Raw genomic sequence first — 19,781 nt, forward strand, 5'->3', positions numbered from 1 at the left:
TAGTTAAACACAAATACTTTTGTAAGACAAACAAAGGAATAATCATGGACACAAAGGCTCTATGTAGGACCACTCACGGAGAGAGCAGCTATAGACCGCGCATGTGGGAAAGCCCCCCAGGAGAGGGAGAGCATCAGGAACACGCTAGCGGTATCAATGAGATGAGCTACATCTCTCAATCCAAATTACACTGGACTCATCATGCCTAGTCATGTTTAATTCAGGGAAAACTTCCCAGAAACCCAATTTGTAGCCACTTAGAAATCTAGTCTCACACACACCACTTGAGCGGGTCTTACAGATGCGGGCTACCAATCACGGCCTCACCCGCAAGAGCTTACTCCAAGTGCAGACGACTTGAGAACTGAGACAGAGGGCTGACTAGACTGCAAATTCACCCCCAAAATAACTAATTACCCTAGTAAGTTTTTCCATATGGTTTTGTCATGTAGATGCATATAAATATCTACAAGAAATATGGCAATATTAAACACAAAGTAAATCTAAGCTTATTATTAAAATTAATTTCAAAAACAATTTGTCCTGTATTCATCATGAAAGATCATTCAGAACACAAAAGTAAACATTTTCAATTAGTATCATCAGGAAAAAAATACTGTGATAAACATTTTTTTTCTAAAGCCTCACGCCCCTGATTTCTTATGGAATAAAAAAAGAGTAATATTTAAACTCTGTGTTTTTTAATCTGCCAGTGATTGTTTACTTAGATTGCTCGAAAAAGAAGATGAGGTGAGTATGAAACTGTGGGGAGGAAAAACGGGATAAAAAGCACCAACATGGAGAGAGCCCGAATGTCCACTGACTGACGACTGATGAAGCAGCGGTGCTATACCTACGTGTGCGCAACTGTGCGTGTGCAACTGTGCGCGCGCGTGCACCTACACGCACATGCAGCCACACACGTACACACACACACGCAATGGAACACTACTTGGCCAACAGAAAGAATGAACTCTGACCATTTGCAAAGACATGGCAGGGGCTGGAGTGTTTATGCTAAATGAAAGAAGTCAGAGAAGGACAAATACGACGAGCTCTCACTCACATGTGGAATTTAGGAAAGAAGGCAGCTGAGACTCAACGATACAGAACAAACCCAGGGTTGAAAGAGGGAGGTGGGCTGGGGATGACTAAATGGGGGACGGTGGTTAAGGAGGGCAGTTGTTGTGAGGAGCACTGGGTGTTATACGGAAGTGATGAATCACTAAATTCTACTCCTGAACCAATTTTACCATATATGTTAACTAATTTGAATTTAAATAAAAACTTGAAATTTTTAAAAAGCACATACTTTTTTATATAATGTAATGAATTTATTTAGCTACATATTTAAAGTTCCAGATTCGTGATTCTACTGTGAAAAATAATGATGGAAAATGTTTTAAAAGAGAAAAAAATCAACGCTTTAAGAAGTCAAGACTGTTGGCTCTTTCGTCAGCAACTGCTCTGCTGGGAAGGCAGCGGTGTAATGAGCCAAAGCATGTCCGCTGGCCAACAGCCCAATCAAAGGACCCTGTTTCATCCAGGAGCACAGGGCCCACAGTACAAATCCTGTAAGACTGTGGCTGGCGTGACCTAAACAGGAGCAATCAAGTTCACGCTCCGTGGGAGCTATGGACTGGGACAGCATGTGGGCAGAGGAGGGGCTGCAGGAGCAAAGAAGAAACCGGCGTGTGGAGTGCAGCACGCCGAGACAGAAGCAACAGGAGAACACCCGTCCGCACAGGGGAGCCTTCCTCCCACCATCTGTTACATCGCACAGAGGTGCACCAAGCTAATGGCAAAAATCTTCCTTCACTAGAACTACCAGTTTGTATAGCAGAGCTGCAATCTGATTTTCCCATTCATCGTGCTAAGAAAGCTGCAAGAGTTTCACATTTAAACAATGATTTGGGAGAAATATACATTACAAGAAAGAACAATTTTCAAAAAATGCATATCGTTATCCCCAACCTACAACCCGAAACTTACCTCATCTTCACTTTGTAGAACTTTGTTTTGTAAAATAAAATGGTAAAATCATATACTGTAGATGCAGGAACTATATAACCAGGTGAGTCAGGTATCACTAAAATATTTCCATTACTATTAGGGAGTTCAATTTAGAATTTTTTGTCATGAAAATAATGTCACTTTAGTTTATACTTTTATATTCAGGTAAAAAGTAAATTATACTGATTCACCAACCAAGTGTACATTCACTTGTAGATTCACCAACCAAGTCATAAATGGATTTTCATTCCCAAAATAACTTCACTTTCATGTAATGAAAAGAGTAACTGTGAAAGCCTAAGAACCTGAAAACGGTGCTGCCTGGGGCAAGCTTCCACAGGAACACGTCCAATGAGAAATGAAAATTGATTAATTACCTGTAAGATAACAAGAGCATTTTCTATGGAAAGGTCATCTGATGGTAGGCCTTCACTTTTCCAAATTAACTGCTCACTTTCAGTACAAAGAAATCTTCTTAGATCAAATTCTGAAAAGTTTAAGATATTAATATTTCACTACAGTGATCGTGTACTTGACAAGGGGAAGGGAACAAAACTATTTAAAATATACTCAAACAAAAGTCCCATGATCATCCTTTCATATTCAATCCATTCTTCCCCCGGCGGGGGTGGGGGGGGTAGTTTAAGACAAAAAGTGCAAAGGAATGGAACTCAGTGAAATTGTATTTTTTGTATATTTAATATATATTTCACAACTATAATAATTTGAGAAAACCACAAAATTCACAAGGAATTTTGGAGTTCCTACATCTAATTTTATCATATAAAATTACTGTAAAAATCAATATATTAAAATATTTAACTGCATTCATCCATTATCAAAAATACTCCATGGTCTCAGTGTCACAGAGTGATTTTAGGAATAGAAGAATCATTGCAACAAAACCATTCAGAGAACAATTACAGAATGGAGCAAATCTAAAAGTAGATTTGGTTTCTTTAAGCTTACAGAAAGATTTTCTTATTTAGAAAAAGTAAAATGGCAAAAATTAAAAGATGCATTTTTAGGATATTTAAATTTTGCAACATCAAAGATTCAATACAAACTTTCAAGACAAGCTGACTTGGTCCATTCTTCTAGGCAGGTTTTCCTCAGACCTTCAGGAGCAGCAGAAAGATACGTGATAAATGCAGCCGCGAGCTGAGCTCTCTTAGGAAGAGTAGCTAATTCCTCTGTTATCTCTGCAACCTGGACAAGACAAGAGAAAGCAGGTGGGGGAGTGGGGTACAGAGATGCTCTGACATGTGAAAAACATGACAGCTTCATAAATCAGAGTCCTGACCATAGAAGACAAAATCATGCATTGGTTTAACGTAATAACCCCTGCCCTGAATACAACCGTGGAACGTAAAAATACCAACGAGATCTCTCAGATCCTGCTGAAATTTTAAAAATGTAAGAAATACCACTGTTAATTGTAAAGATGAACATATTTTGTCATTGAGCATTCCTTGTGAAGCAGAACTTTCATCCCAATGACAGTTAAATACTGTGAATTAGCGTCATTGTGTAAGCTACTATTAAGCGCAGACAGTACGAGCAAAGGCACAAAACAAAACCATAAGGAAGCAGGGACACTCGTTAGCTGAAAGCGTAATGTGGCTACGGAAGGGGAGAAAGAGTAGGCACACGGAAGACACGAAAAGAGAGAGGCAGACATGACGGGCGGCAGGAAGCACACAAAGGAGATTCTGTTGTGAGCTGCAGTAGGAATGATCCACCCGAGTATTTCAACAGGGCAGGGACCGACGTGATGAGACCGGGTTTAGAAAGACGGTCAGTACACAGACGTGGAATGCACCAGTTTAAGGGCCAGATAGGAGGGAGACAAGTTAGAATTGAGGTAAAAAAATAAAAAAAAGAAATGGCCTTAAAGACAGAAGACAAGTACGAGGGATATTTGCAAATGGATATGACAAGCAAATAAGGAAATGTGACCAGATGACTAGCAGTGCAATCCAATCAGCAATCAAAAAACTCCCAATAAGCAGAAGTCCAGGACTGTATGGCTTCACAGGTAAATCCTACCAAGTATTTAAAGAAGAGTTATTATCTATTCTTTCTATAATACACTAAGTGAAATAAGCCATAACAGAAAGACAAATAGCACACAACTTCATGTCTATGAAGCATCTAAAAAACAGAACGAATGAGTAAACAAGAACCAGATCCATTAATACAAAAAACAAAGTGTTGGTTTACAGGATGGACAGAATGGGTGAAGGCAGAAGACATCGGTTCCAGTTATGGAATGAGTAAGTCGTGGGAATAAAGGGCACAGCATACGGAATACAGTCCATGACGACGTGATAGTGTTGTACGGTGACAGATGGCAGCAACACTTGTTGTGAGCACAGGGTAATATATAGACTTGTTCAGTCACTATGTTGTACACCTGAAACTAATACAGCATGGTGGGGCAAGGTACTCAAAACGTTTTAAAATAATAAAAAATAAACAAACAAAAATACGTGTTTATCTCAAAGTATTCTGAAAAAACAGAAGAGGAAGGAAAATACCTAAATTCACTCCATGAAGCCAGCATTACCTGATACCAAAACCACACAAAACACTACAAAAAGAAAGAGGAAGAAAGAGAGAGAATGAGAAAAAAGAAAATCACAGGCCAATGATTTTGATGAATCAAGATGTAAAAGCTTTCAACAAAATATTAGCAAATCAAATTCAACATTACATTTTAAAACATCACTACAATCAAATGGGATTTACTTCAGGGATGCATGAGTGCTTCAATATTTGAAAATCAAACAACATACTATACCACATTAACAAGAAGGGTAAAAGCTATGTGATCATCTCAAGAGATACGGAAAAAAAATTTGACAAAATACAATATCCATTCACAATAAAAACTCTCAGCAGAGTGGCTTTAGACAGAACATACCCGAATGTAATTCGAGTCATATATGAAAACACACGGCTAACATCATACGCAATGGTGATGAAAACTTTCCATCTAGGATCAGGAAGAAGACAAGGATGTCCACTTTCACCCCTTTCATTATTCAACATAATACTAGAAGTCCTAGCCAATCGGACAAGAAAAAAAGTACAAAATGCATCCAAAATGCTAGGGAAGAAGTAAAACCGTCACTATTTGCAGAAAACATTATACTACACATAGAAAACCCTAAAGACTCCACCAAAAAATCATTAGATCTGATCAATGAATTCAGTAATGTTGCAGGAAACTATGAGCTGATAATTATTTTGAATGTAAATGTACTAAACAGTCTAACCAAAGACACAGGGTGTCAGGATGGATTAAAAAAAAAAAGAGAGAGAGAGAGAGAGAGAGAGAGAGAGAGACCCATCTATATCCATCTATATGCTGCCTACAAGGGACTCATTTCAGACCTAAAGACACCAGCAGATGGAAAGTGAGGGATGGAGAACCAAGTGTCTTGCTAATGGACGTCAAAAGAAAGTCACAATGGCAATAGTTACATCAGAGAAACTAGACTTTTACCTAAAGACACCAGCAGATGGAAAGTGAGGGATGGAGAACCAAGTGTCTTGCTAATGGACGTCAAAAGAAAGTCACAATGGCAATAGTTACATCAGAGAAACTAGACTTTTTTGTTCTTGTGTTTCTGTCCTGCATTGGTCTTAGGGTGATACTGGCCTCATGAAATGACTCTGAATGTGTTCCTTCTTTGCCATGATTTGTAAGATTTTGATACAGATTGATGTAATTTTTTTATGTCTGGCAGAATTCACCAATGAAACCATGTGGTCTTGTATTTTCTGTGCTAGGAGATTTCTGGATCCTAATTCACCTTTCATTCTTCTTATTGGTCTTAGAAGGTTTCCTATTTCTTGGATTCACAATTCATGATTCAATCATGGGTAACCTGCCCATTTTCTAAGTTATCTGACTTGTTAGTATATAAGTATCGTTTACAGGAATTTGTTACCACACTACGTATTTCTGTTGTACTATTTTTCTCTTACATTTCTCATTTTGACTTTCAGTCTTCTTTTTCTTAGTTAATGTAGGTAAAACACTGCCGTTTCTGTTTACTTTTTTTGAAAAACTGGTCATTACTTTCAATGTTTTATTACTGTTTATTTTGGTCACTATTTCTAATTTTTCTTTCTTCTTTCTTTTGTCTACTAATTTCAGCTAAGTTTTTCTTTTTCTAGTTCCTTGTGGCATCATGTTTTTGTTTTTTTTGTTGTTTTTTTTTTCCCTTCATGCAACTATTTATAGCATAAGTTTCATTCTAACATCTAGTTTTGCCGTATCCCACCGGTTTCACAATATTGTTTTCTTCTTATTTCTTTTTGCTTTGATTTGCAGTTTGATTTCTTATTTCGCCCACTGCTTATACAATAGTATGTTGTTTAATATTTATATATTAAATATTTAATATTTACATCGTAGATTTTCCAGCCTTTTTTTTTTTTAAGATTTTATTTATTCATTTGACACAAGTAGGCAGATCACAAGTAGGCAGAGAGGCAGGCAGAGAGAGAGGAAGGGAAGCAGGCTCCCTGCTGAGCAGAGAGCCCGATGCGGGGCTCGATCCCAGGACCCTGGGATCATGACCTGAGCCGAAGGCAGAGGCTTAACCCACTGAGCCACCCAGGTGCCCCTCCAGCTCTTTTTCATTGTTGATCTTTATTTTTGTCTCATTGTGGTTGGAAGACATACTTGGTATAATTTCAGTCTTCTTAAATTTGTAATATTTGTTATGTCTCTTTTTAAGTGATTTTAATCAAGGGATTCTTCTGTGTATACTTAAAATGTGTATTCTATTCTATTTTTGGAGGGAATTTTTTTTTTTTTTTTACGATTTTATTTATTTATTTGACAGAGAGAGAGATCACAAGTAGGCAGAGAGGCAGGCAGAGAGAGAGGAGGAAGCAGGCTCCCCGCGGAGCAGAGAGCCTGATGTGGGGCTCGATCCCAGGACCCTGAGATCATGACCTGAGCCGAAGGCAGCGGCTTAATCCACTGAGCCACCCAGGCGCCCTGGAGGGAATTTTTTTACAGATCTTTTAGAACTGTGTATTCTGAAGTATGCTTCAAGTAAAAAATGTTCTTGTTGGAAAAAAAAACCCAGTAACTTGAACTGAGGGTGCTCATTTAACAGAAAGCTTGTCAGAGGGGGGATGCGCAGGGGGGGCGGGTGCAAGTTAAGAGCCCACCCATCATGAGGAGCACTGAGTAACGATGTACAGAACTGCTCAGTCACTACAGTGTATCCCCGAAACCAGCGTAACACCGTACGTTAACTACACTGGAATTAAAATAAAAAACATAATATAAAAAGAAAAAGAATAGATAAAGAAGACACACACACACAATGGAATTATTACTCAGCCATAACAAAGAGTGAAATCTTGCCATTTGCAACAACATGGATGAACCTAGAGGGAATTCTGCTAAATGAAATAAATCAGGCAGAGGAAAACAAATTCCATATGATTTCACTTACATGTGGACTCTAAAAGACAAACACACAAACCAAAACAGAAACAGACTCGTGACTACGGAGAACAAACTCATGAGTGCCAGATGCGAGGGGCTAGGAGAGGACGGTGGGAGAAGCAGGTGGAGAGGATTAAGAGGGACAGACTTCCAGCTATAAAATAAGGTCGTCACAGGGATATGACGTCCAGCGCCGGGAAGACAGTCAGTAATGTTCTAATAATGTCGTATGGTTGCAGCTGGAAATGAGAGACGGTACCAAGACTTACTGTGCTGAGCAGGTTAATATGCACATGTGTGTCACACCACGATGTTGTGTATCTGAAACTAATGTAATATGTAAGACAACTACAATTCAATAACAAAATAAGTAAGAATAAAAGGAAAATGAAGCCTGGATCCAAAAAAAAAAAAACCAAAAAACAACCATCACAGAGCTAAGCAGTCTAGAAACAGAGCTCTGGTGGGTGTCCTGGCAGAAGGGACATTGCTAAGACTGAATGAGGTGCCCCCAGGATGGCTGCAGGGACAGGAACCCAGAGGGCGACCACGCCATCCTGGTTGAGCACAGGACAGTCCAGTTGGGGAGATCCAATGGATTCAAGAAAAACCCACCAACCAGGGCGCCTGGGTGGCTCAGTGGGTTAAGCCTCTGCCTTCGGCTCAGGTCATGATCCCAGGGTTCTCGCATCGAGCCCCGCATTGTGCTCTCTGCTCAGCAGGGAGCCTGCTTCCTCCTCTCTCTCTGCCTGCTTCTCTGCCTACTTGAGATCTCTATCAAATAAATTAAAAAAAAAAAAAACCCACCAACCAACCAGAAAAAAAAAAAAAAAAGAAGAAAAAGAAATAGGAGACAGCACTTGAATAAAATCAAAATAACAGTGTGTTTCTAGAAGAAGTAAGTGGTCAACAGTGTCCAATCCTCAGCTTGTGGTCCCGGACGGGCAAGTCCAACGGGATTTCTGGAGAGTGCCACACCTCCCCTCAAGTCATGTTCGTCCCTGCTGTCCCGCCGGTGACACACACGACCAGAAAACAGGCGGCCCTCAGATGCCCTCACACAGAAACATTCTGCCTGACGACAAGCTCCTGTCATGGCCATGAACGTCTACACAGCTGACCCTCAGCCAGCTCCAAGTGCACGGCTACTGTCCGCCTGTTTCCTTTTCTTACTGAATACATTACATTGCGGGTTTTCTGTGTTTTAAAGGGAGCTTCTCTCTCTGTCGCCCCCAGCACCCCCGGCCAGCACACCTGAGCGCTCCAGCGCATGTGCTCTCTGTCCAGCTGACTGATGAGGACTTGGGCGGCCTGGATGGTCTCCTGCGCTCTGCTCACTTCAGCTTCCAGTTTGGCGGCTTCCGACGTCCTGCTCTGGAATCTGTGACAACAGCAGCATCAGTTAAAGGCAAAGGGACGTGAGTGGGATTTGAATGATCCTTCGGAAAGTGAGCTCTTATCTAAGAATGTAGTTAACGGTGATACTGATAGTAGTCGTGGTCAAGATTATCGCCCACAGAGCAGACACACCAGCGCACAGATCTGCACACAAACTTCCCCACGTGACGTTCAGGGCCCGGGAAGTCAGACCTCATCAGCCGCTTCAGTTTTCCGTCATTCGAACCTCACGTGTCAGCCTCGGAAGGACAAACACGCTGTCCTCGACCTGCTTCTTCAGGACATGACACGTGCCTGGAACCCTTCTAGCCCCTCTCTTACCCCTTCCTCGCCTGCACTCTAAATCCTTCAAATGTCTAGCTATCGAAAATAAAAACCAAAGTCTAAAACTCATTTCAAATATCCAACCCAGTACATATATTCTTCCCCCATGTGCCCATTTGCCCAGGTTTATAACTGCCCTTTCAAACTGTTTTCCTTAAAAAATGCTTGTACAAGGTTGTTGTTCTAGTAAATGAAACAGTAACATTCCAGCTGACTACCTAGTCCTTCAACAAATACCTAAGTACTTAGAAAATGCCCAGGATTGTGCAAAGCATGAAAAACAAAACAATAAACAGCAACGAAGAAGCATATCATGTCGTCCTCAGAACAGCACTGTCCGAACAGGTGCCGTCACGGGTGCCCCCCGGAAGCAGCAGGGGTGTGTAGTGCACAGACGGGCGCATCGGACGCCACGCTCCGTGGACTTGCAGTATGCGCCTTGTGGCGTCTCCGAGTGCCCAGCACCTTCTTCACGACACCTAGGAGCCAAACTTGGTTTTCCAGTATGGTGGCCGCCAGCCCCATGTGGTTACTTAAATCTACACTAACTGAGAGTAAACAAAATCTGAAATTCAATTCCTCTTCCGTCCTTCTGCCACACGTCAAGGGCGAGTGGCTACCGTACTGGAGAGCGCGGGCTAGAGAGCCTCCAGCCCTGTCTTCAGGCTCCACGCACGGCTCTGACACTTACCCAGCTCAGCAGCTCACGCTGCGCACAAGCTTCTGCCATACGCACTCGCTGAGTTAAGCTAACTTGCACTAAAATGGCAAATGTCTCAATTCTGTCAAGTTAGAATTATAAAACTGATAGAACATACTTATTTTTCAACTCTTTCTTTCTTTGGGCCTATACAAGAAGATTGTCACTCACAACCTAGGGTCAATTAAACCTTAATTAAGGATCAAGTAAGTGGCTGTTAACTGGCATTGATTCATTCTTGACAGTGACTCTAAACTGGAAAATGCCATTCCATTTTACTTAAAATTCAAATTCTGAAGGTTTTTTTAAAATCGTCCTCCCACAATACTGACAGGATGGTGCCATGATCAACAACAGGGACTTTAGGGAGTGAGAGGATCTATGACCGCTGCCGGCTTTGCCAGTGACTGGCAGTCCACGCCAGGCACACGCACCTTCCCCACGTGCAGAACGAAAGCGTATCCCCCTCGGGGTTATGTGAGCTACCGGCGATGACACATACGTAAAGTGTCCAGGACAACAGCCAACACACATGCTGCCCCCTGCCAACGACCCAGCAAATACCGGACACCTGGCTGAAGAGTAAGCACGGCCCTCAGCCTACGACGCTGCAAGGAAGAAGTGCGTTCCTCGTGCTTCTCTAATTACACCCAGAGAAAAAGGACAACGTTTCTTTCCTTATCTATAACATAAAAAAATTCAGAAATACTGAAAACACTGGATGTATGGGTCTGAGATTTCTTTTCTGGTTTTTTCTTTTCTCTACAAGTAAGTATATAGAAGCATAAACAAGATGATCATTTCCTGTGTGGAGAAAAAAAATAGTAGTTTCCGGTCTGATGAGTCTCTTTCTTGGGACAGTAATTTATATTTCTTCCATAAAAAAGGAAGGAAAATGGAACACATCACTTGAAAAAAGGTTTGTATTTAGAAAAGTTTGAGTCTTACAAAACTAAAAGCAAGTGATAACATAACATCGTATTTAAGCACATATTCTCCCACTTCCCAATTTTTAAGTGCAATCTTGCATAAGGGAACATGTTTTTAAACACTCAGAAGAACAAAGTTAAAAGGACAGAACAGTCTCTAACGAGACCCTGCGCGTCGGGCAGGTTGCAGGTCATGGGAAGCAGTCTGGACAGCACGGCAATGTGGACGCCAAACGTAAGGACTGCGCACGTGACCCTCCTCCATCCCAGCCCTCCGCCCCGGACCCCAGTGCTCAGGAGCAGACACAGGGACAGCTCCACGATGCAGACTGCAATATGCTCATTCCTACTAAAGTCACTGTTGAAAAAAGGAAAACCTTCAGTATTATTTCAAATGCTTTCCTTTTTGAGAGTGATAAATCACTAAAGGAAGTGAAAATAATGATTATAAGATTTTCAAAACTAAAACATAAGTTGAGGTATGTTTTCAAATATCCAAAATGCATTATTTTTTCAAAATACATTTTAAACTTAACTTACTTCTCTTTGAGTTCTGATACTTTCTGGCCAACCGAATTTAGAAGCTCCTCTAGTTTCCTTTTTCTGTCTTCAGTTTTCTTCAAATTTCTAAAATATAATTTTATAAGTTACTCTATTTTATAGATCAGTAATAGCAGAAACAACCTCTTCTATCCCTTCTAAAGCCCTACCAAAATGAAACCAAGGGAACGAAAAAAGGAAAAAAAAAAAGGTATTCATGTGCAAAGATAAAGAGAATGAAAGAGGAAAGGACCTCAATGGAGTAGCTTTAATAAAATTTTGAAAGGTGGGGCGCCTGGGTGGTTCAGTGGGTTAAGCCTCTGCCTTCGGCTCACATCATGATCTCAGCGTCCTGGGATCAAGCCCCACATCGGGCTCTCTGCTAGGCGGGGAGCCTGCTTTCCCCTCTCTCTCTGCCTGCCTCTCTGCCTACCTGTGATCTCTGTCAAATAAATAAAATCTTAAAAAAAATTTTTTGGAAGGTGGTTAAGTGACATAATGGAATGCAAAAACCAAAAGTTGAGGGGCTGCAGGAAGAAGAGCAAAGAAGAATGCCAAATGCTGGGCAACGGGGACAGCAGAGCCTCTGAGGGTGACGGAGCTGAATACAGGTCTCCAATAGCTGGTATCGTCAACCCATCAACCTCAGATCCCCTCCCGTGTGAGAAGAGACCATCCTCTTAACTCATCCCTGACAGTCGGGCTTAGAACCCTCACCCACCGCCCCACACCCCGGGCAGAGAGTAGGAAGGCTCTTCCAGAGAAGACGACTAGGCTCGCCCCTCCCTGCAAAAATGCCACCGCAGCTGAGAGACGGAAACGACCCATCCCCAGTGCTGCGCATGGGCTTCGCACAGTCACTAAAGGACTCGTCAGAACAGAGTGCAAGGCCTCACACCCGGCACCCCCCGCGCCTCTGACGCAGCGTGGACAGAGCTCAAAGGGGGCGATCTTCCCAACTTCCCAGGGGACACCGATGCCACCCGCCTGGGGGGTCTCACTTGGAGAACTACTGTAAGAGAATAAGGCCTTCGAAACCGTGAGATTAAACTACTGCTCGCCTGGTGTCGCACACCCAGCCCGGGCACTGGTCGGACACAGCAGCATAACACCCGTGACTTCAGACAGGCAAGACGTCACAACGCTTTTCGACCTACATTCCCTTTCTAATGTGGAGGATGAGTTCCAGAAAAATGAAGGACTAACCTAAGAAAGAGTAGGACCCGAAACAAAAGAACACAATCAGAAAAGAAAGGAAGGGAAAGTCGCGGGAACCTTGGTGAAGAGAAGCGTCAAGACAGTAGCTGTGAGTCGCAGGCCTGGGGGGACAGGCCCACGCAGGGCAGGACAGGAGGCTCCAGGGGGAGAACAGTAAGGAAGAACACATATGACACAGAGGTTCTGAATGTGGGTGAGCGTCTGCTTTAAGGCTGTGGATAAATGTCTGATATGTCCACACAAAACACAGTCAACTTTAACAAGGAGGAAATTAAGAAAAACAAAAAAATGTGCAAGAAAGGAAACATACCCGTAAGATACAGTATGTCTAGCTGTGAAAAATACTCTAAATAATGCTAACACCGGACATTATCCATTACACAAAAATACGTGACAAATTAACCCACATATATATATATATATATATATATATATACACACATACACCCACATATATATATAAAACACACATATATACATACGACATATATATACACACACACCACACATATATATAATCCGCATATATAAATCACCCACATATACTTCACGTAAGCATGTTGAGAAAAAAGAAGTTCGGTGGCCAACAACCCCCTTGACCAGGGTAGGAGGAAATGAGGTCACACGTAGATCAGTCGAGAACATAACTTGCCTCTCGTTCTGCACTAGAACCAATGCTGACTTAGGAAACACCACCAGTTAAAGCAGTGAGCCCCAAAGTAAATGTGAAACTGTCCCCCTACCTGCCCAGACCATGTCTTGTGAAATATATACAATACATTTCCTCGAACTTGGAAGGAGAAAACAAACTGAAAAGCCCTAACTTTCCCAAACCTACTTTTTGTACCGTAGTCGTACTCGCTCACAGGTTAGCTCTCTGCAAAACAACGTGCGGCAATTCTCCTCCCAACAACGTAATAATGGTAGAGGGGAAAATGAGTCGGTTCTGCTCTCTACCTTCTTTTAATTGCTTTTTCTTTTGGTCTGACATTTATTTTATTTAACTGATTCACGTTACATGTTTTGATGTTGTCAGCTGTCTTTTTAGATATAAACAAGACATAAAACATAAACAAACCCCGATAATTAAGTCATTAAGTTGTGGCAACTAAGCAACAGTTAGGCTTCTTTCTCCCGGCTCTCACTCACGATTCGAGCCCCGCCTGCTCGGCTTCCAGCGGCCGGATGCGCTCCAGGACGTGGGAGTATTGCACGTTGGCTTTAACCCACGCGGCCAGAGGGGCGGCCGCCGTGCTGGCTCGCTTCGCATTCTGGAAATGCAGTACAAGTTAGCCAGCACTCTAACGTCATTTCAAATAAAAGCAAAGGTAATTCTAGTCTATTTTACTTAAGTATTTACTAATTTTTCCCCCCAAATGAAGTTTTTAGATGACAGTTAAAATAACAATAATGTGAATTATTATTTTCATTAAGATAACCTTAAACTTCTGCTTCAAAATGAATTTGTGACCCACATAGACATTTAACATAATGGTATTTTATCGACACCAGCACTCCGTTAGCTACGTTTGTAATGAACACGTGTCTGTCCACAACGATGACCAAGCATCAGTTCTTCCTCTTCTGGCCCGGACACGTCTGTACTGGATAAAAGCAGCTCTGAAACCCGGTTACCAGTGTCAGAGGTGCCGCACGTGACACTTGGAATAGAAGGTCTAAAAAAATACACCAGAATCCACTAAAATGAGATACAAGTACCGTAGGGCAGGTTACCTGTCATTATACGACAAATAGGGAGGCAGGAAGAAAAGCAGGCCAGGCAAGTTAGAAGTTAAGACCTGACAGAGGACTTCAGCAGGCAGGAAGGTTCAACAGCACGCAGGACACCAACTGTGCCCCCCAGACCCAGCCCGGAGTCCTGCCCTCATCTGCGCTCAAGCCTTCTGACACAGAATCCCTACGGCTTATCTTCTTTTTCCACTTTTAATTTTTGACAGTGTAAGTAATCAGTAATGAAAAGTCATCACAGTTCAACGAGCAGAACATCAGGCGGTGTGGGAAGGGAACAGATAGCACAGCTGTTAAAAATTACCTTTGAATCAAAAGATCCCTTATTTTTATAAAGAAGTTCTTCAACGCTCTCTCTTATTTCCTTTGGAATATTTCGTGCATCAAAAGTTGCTATGTCTTCTCTTACACCTCTTTTTGCAAGGAAACTAAAATCAAAACATTACTTTAGATGAGGCTACACAAAGTCTGCCATTTCTGACAGGAACATCGATTTACGTCCTGGCTTATTTATGGGGCCCTACCCTCACTCCTTCCGCCCCTGTCTGACTCTGCCAAGAGAGCAAGACTCTGAGAACAGGGACGATGGTCTCCTCCTCAGTAAATCACAGGCGACACAGTGCTCTGTGCTGCGCGCCGGCTAAAGAAATGACCGCGCTTACTGAGATATTCTTCAGGATCTCAGGCGTTCCTTTCTCCCTCCGTGGACAGTCATGTCACTTATTCTGGAGAGAGGAAAATGTAGATCTTGGCAGAGGATCGCATGCAGTATCTTGAAATATTATAGCCAAATGTGGAACTAGGGAATTAATAAGGCACAGCTCGAGAAACAATGTAAGAAATACTTAAAAATATGAACGAGGGGCACCTGGCTGGCTCAGTCAGTACAGCACGTGACTGCTGATCCGGGGACTGTGGGCTCGAGCCCCGTGTGCGTTGTAGAGATGACTTAAAAATAAAATCTAAATAAATGAATCAACCAATCAATGCATATTTCACTGGTGAAATAATAACATTTTTTACAAATTCAAAAACTTACCTTTTCATGCTCACCCAAGACGTGTCGAAGATACCCATCAACCTTAAAACGCCCTCTAGAATATCTCTGATGACATCAGGCGGCATGCGCAGAGAGCGAATTTCTGAAAGAGACTCTGGCTTAATGTTTCCAACTGCTAGCTTAGCTTCATTGACTAGAGGCTAAAAAGACAAAGACCACTTTTTATTTTCAAAAATACAAATGTCCAAGTCACTGACTCTAGAACTTATTGCATATTTGTCATTTTATTAAGAACAACTCGACTCATTAATGCCCTTTCTCTTCAGATATCAAAATGCCTTGAAACACACAAAATACAAAATCTTCACATTCTTGCCACCAGGACTGTAGGAGTTTTTAGTATATGTGCTGCCGAAGCGAGCAGGACTGTAGGAGTTTAATTTAGAAAAATCCAATTTGTTTTGAGACAATTTGCCATTTTCAAGAAGCCCTTACATTCTACAACCAGCTGGCTGATAACTTAGTGAGGCCTAACTTAGTGGGGCCTAAGAGTTTGACTTAATTCCCCTACAGCACATTTTCTCCCAGACGAACAGCACAGCTCACAGAAGGTACAGATAGTCTCTGATGACCATCCTTCTCCCCGCAGACCTTCCTTCCTCCTTCCTCCTCCTCTGAAAACTCTCTTCTCCTGGTTGACAGCTAGGCCAGGCCACTAACACGGCTAGGACTCCTAGACACAGTCGGGAGTCAGACCCGGCTCCAACCACACGTCCACTGTAGCTCACCTGCACTTCTTTTAATTCATCGTCAATTTTGTTTTTTCTTTCTTCAATTTTAACAACTTCTTCAGCAATTTTGTGCTTCAGTCTTTCAAGCTCTGTCTTTTGCTCACTAGCATCCTATGGGAATTTTTAAATGGCATTCCAATTAATTTTCATGCACTCGATATTTTAAAGCATTGTATCAAAAATATAAGTTATCTTAAAAAACAACATTTTCTATTAATGTTTTTCTAATATTAATTGACATAAGAGTTTCTAAGATGCCTGGGAAAAGAATGCTATAATTTACTATATGTTTAGTATCAGGAAGTTTCTACGCTTTTTTTGTTGTTAATTTTTCTGAAGAGCAAAACAATAAATGCTTATTATATAGAAATCCAGCAACTCAGAACTGCAGAACTGAGAAAATTATCATAAGACACAGGTAACACTTGCAACGAACGATCCAGATGTTAGTACTACTACGCTCCTCTCACACATGAGAAAGTTAAAAATAAAGTCTTCTATAATTCTAACAGCAAAGACTAACAATTCTCAGAGACTAGAGGATATTAAAACTTTGTGTTTCTACACTTTACTGGAGACAAAAATTGAAATTGTTACAAATAATATGATGGTAAATAAATCAACAAAAACCAGTACAGAGTCCAACACTAAATTATATACTGGTGCCACGTGAAGTTTTTGGCCGTGCAAACATCCAGAATCCCGCGTACGTAAAGATGATGATTGTGCCTGATTCTATCTGGTTTGTCGACGCTTACTAAAAACCCAGAGAGGAAATTTATGAAGAAACCACTCAAGAGCCCTCACAATTCTAATCACTCGGGGAGCTTAAACACCAACCCCTGGGGCTCTGTTGCCAAATATATTGAAATACTTCATCGGGGTGCAGTGAGGGCCCGGAAATATTTAAAGGCATACCAGGTAGTTCCAATCTGGAGCCAAAGTCGAGAATCAGGGCCCCGGCCCATCCCCTCCCCAGTCTCCCCGTCAGCTCCCTTGCTCAGCAGGCCCGTCGTGCTCGGCCGCCACCTTCCAGTCCCCACCAGCGCCCCTCAGGAGGGCGCTCCCGTTCACCACACACGGACACACGCTCAAGGGCCCAGCTCACGTGCTGCTTCTTTTCTTAGCCTGCTCTACCAACTGGAAGTTACCCCTCCTCGAGATTTCATGGTATTGAATTTGACTTTCCTTATGTCACAAGCCCGGAGCTGCAAGCTTTGGAAGTTCACACGGTTTCACGTTTAGCTGTCTCTCCAGACTGTACTTTGAGATAAAATGATGAACAAAAATGTCTGCTTTTTATAACTAAGCAAAATTGCTAACTCACAAGATACATGGCCACTCTCCTGCGTCTCAGCTAGGCAATACCAGTAGTTACAGTCGTAGAAAACCCGTCTGCAAGCGGCCCGACCAGAGAGCGGCCCAGCTGTCCCTGTGTGACCACGGCCCACCGGGCACACTCGCTGCTCAACGGCCTCCTTTCATAGACAACGTCACCCTTCTCACAGCCCTTGCGCGTTTCCTATCTCAAATTACTCCAGAGATAAGTATGTTACAGGTATTTTTAATAATAAAAATGGCTGTCTGCTTTACAAAATATTTATATTGTTTCCAAAATACCCTGAGGAAAAAGTGATGCTCAAGTTTTACAGCATGAAAATTACACTTGACTTTCTATTACATTGCTGACCAGGTCAGGTACTCAATAAAATCCTAGAAACGCTGAGTGTGTGCATAACCATCACGTATCTGGAAATGTTGCCACTTTGGGGAGTTTCCCAGATGCCAATGGAATTCTTCGGGCATATCAGGGGAAATCCTGATTCTGTCATTCGAGTCAGTCTAGACAACCCTCCTGTAAAGCTCACAGTCCCTGAGAACCCTCAGATCTCCAGTGAAGATGACCAAACTTACAAAGAAAGCTTCTCTTGTGAATAAGAATAAAACAATCAAGTATGGAAAATGCCTAAGAAAATACAGCTGGGAAACAGAAGATTTCAGCAAGTATCCTCCAAGGGCTAAGCGGAGATGATGCAACAATGAAAGAGACTGACAGGAAGGGACGCGAGAAACTAACGACCCTCCTGAGAGATACCATCATAGCAGGAATGAAAAACCCAAGAGGAGAATTAGAAAAGGGACCGTTTTTAAAGGAAGTAGAGCAAAAAGAGAAGGACAAAGTTGAGGAAGCATGGGAACATTAGAGAAGCAGAAGGGAAGTCCACAGTCCAAGTACTAAGCATCCTAGAGAGGAAAGACAGAGACATGGAGGGAGGGAAGTCCTGACGGCACGCGGTACGGAGCCTTCCTGGGAATGGGGAGGGAAGAGTCCCGGGGGAGAAGCCACACAGTGTCCGACACAGTGAACAGAAGTAAACCTAAGCCACGGCAGATCACGTCACCTTCAGAACAATGACTTCCACAAAGTCTCAAGACAGAAAAAAGAAAATGATGACCTGCAAAGCATCAGTACTTAACAGAACTTGGGAGTGTTTTCGTCACGACAACAGAAATTGGAAGAAAACGGAGCAACACTTTCAATGTCTGGAAAGAAGGGATCACGCTTCTTTTTTTTTTTTTTTTTTTAAAGATTTTATTTATTTATTCGACAGAGAGAAATCACAAGTAGACAGAGAGGCAGGCAGAGAGAGAGATAGAGGGAAGCAGGCTCGCTGCTGAGCAGAGAGCCCGATGCGGGACTCGATCCCAGGACCCTGAGATCATGACCTGAGCCGAAGGCAGCAGCTTAACCCACTGAGCCACCCAGGCGCCCCGGGATCACGCTTCTTGATGACTGACCATGTCGAGCATCTCTTCGGGCACTTACTGACCCTTCCTATGTCCTCTATCCCTAATGATTTCTGTACACTCTGGATGCAAGTCATTTATCAGATTTTTGTTTTGTAAATTTCTCCCAGTCTGTGACTTGCTTTTTGATTTTCTTCAGAACATATTTCACAGAGAAGTTTCTAATTTCGACAGGGTCCAATGTCATCAACTTTTTTTCTTCTCCTATTTTGGTGTCCCATCCAGAAACTTCTTGTCTCACCCAGCATCATAAACATTTCTCCTGTTTTCTTCCAAAGTTTTTAATTTTAGGCTGTACATTTAGATTTATGACCCATATTCAGTTAATTAAAAGTTTAAGGTAAAGGTCTTGTTTATTTTTCCCTATGTGGATATTCAAATACCATTTTTTAAAAAGACTATCTTTTCCCCCATTTAATTGGCATTTTGAATAAAATCAATAAAATGCACGTTGGTTTATTTCTGAAGTTCCTAATGTTCCAATGATCTCTTTGACTATCATGACACCAGTATCACACGACCTAGATAACTGTAGCACGAGAATAAGTCTCCTTTTTTTAATATTTCATTTATTTATTTAGAGAGAGCGAGCAAGCATGACAGAGAGCACAAGCAGGGGGAGCAGCAGAGGGAGAAGGAGAGGCAGACTCCCCAGGAGCTGGGAGCCTGACGTGGGGCTCGATTCCAGGACCCTGAGAACATCGCCTGAGCCAAAGGCAGAGGCTTTAGCCCACTGAGCCAACCAGGCGCTCCTCAATGATAAGTCTTTAAATCATAACTTTCCAAACTATTTTGTGAGTTTTTGTGCCACTTCGTTTTATTGAGATTTATA

At 42.1% G+C, this 19,781-nt stretch overlaps 1 protein-coding gene across 5 annotated transcripts in view; it reads right to left on the reverse strand.

Moving 5' to 3' along the window:
* The window catches only part of DYNC2H1 (dynein cytoplasmic 2 heavy chain 1), a 269,900-nt gene that overhangs the window by 162,413 nt on the left and 87,706 nt on the right, over nt 1-19,781 (reverse strand). For all 5 annotated transcript variants that reach the window (XM_046014703.1, XM_046014702.1, XM_046014701.1 and 2 more), the window contains exons 56-63: nt 16,139-16,252; nt 15,390-15,550; nt 14,655-14,778; nt 13,751-13,872; nt 11,384-11,470; nt 8,747-8,873; nt 3,081-3,222; nt 2,391-2,500 (exon numbers count right to left, since the gene is read on the reverse strand). In XM_046014703.1, coding sequence (XP_045870659.1) covers nt 2,391-2,500; nt 3,081-3,222; nt 8,747-8,873; nt 11,384-11,470; nt 13,751-13,872; nt 14,655-14,778; nt 15,390-15,550; nt 16,139-16,252 — 987 coding nt within the window. The remainder of the gene's footprint in view (nt 1-2,390; nt 2,501-3,080; nt 3,223-8,746; nt 8,874-11,383; nt 11,471-13,750; nt 13,873-14,654; nt 14,779-15,389; nt 15,551-16,138; nt 16,253-19,781) is intronic.

This window comes from Meles meles, chromosome 8 (assembly GCF_922984935.1).
Source record: "Meles meles chromosome 8, mMelMel3.1 paternal haplotype, whole genome shotgun sequence".
In the NCBI taxonomy this organism is placed as follows: Eukaryota; Metazoa; Chordata; class Mammalia; order Carnivora; family Mustelidae; genus Meles; species Meles meles.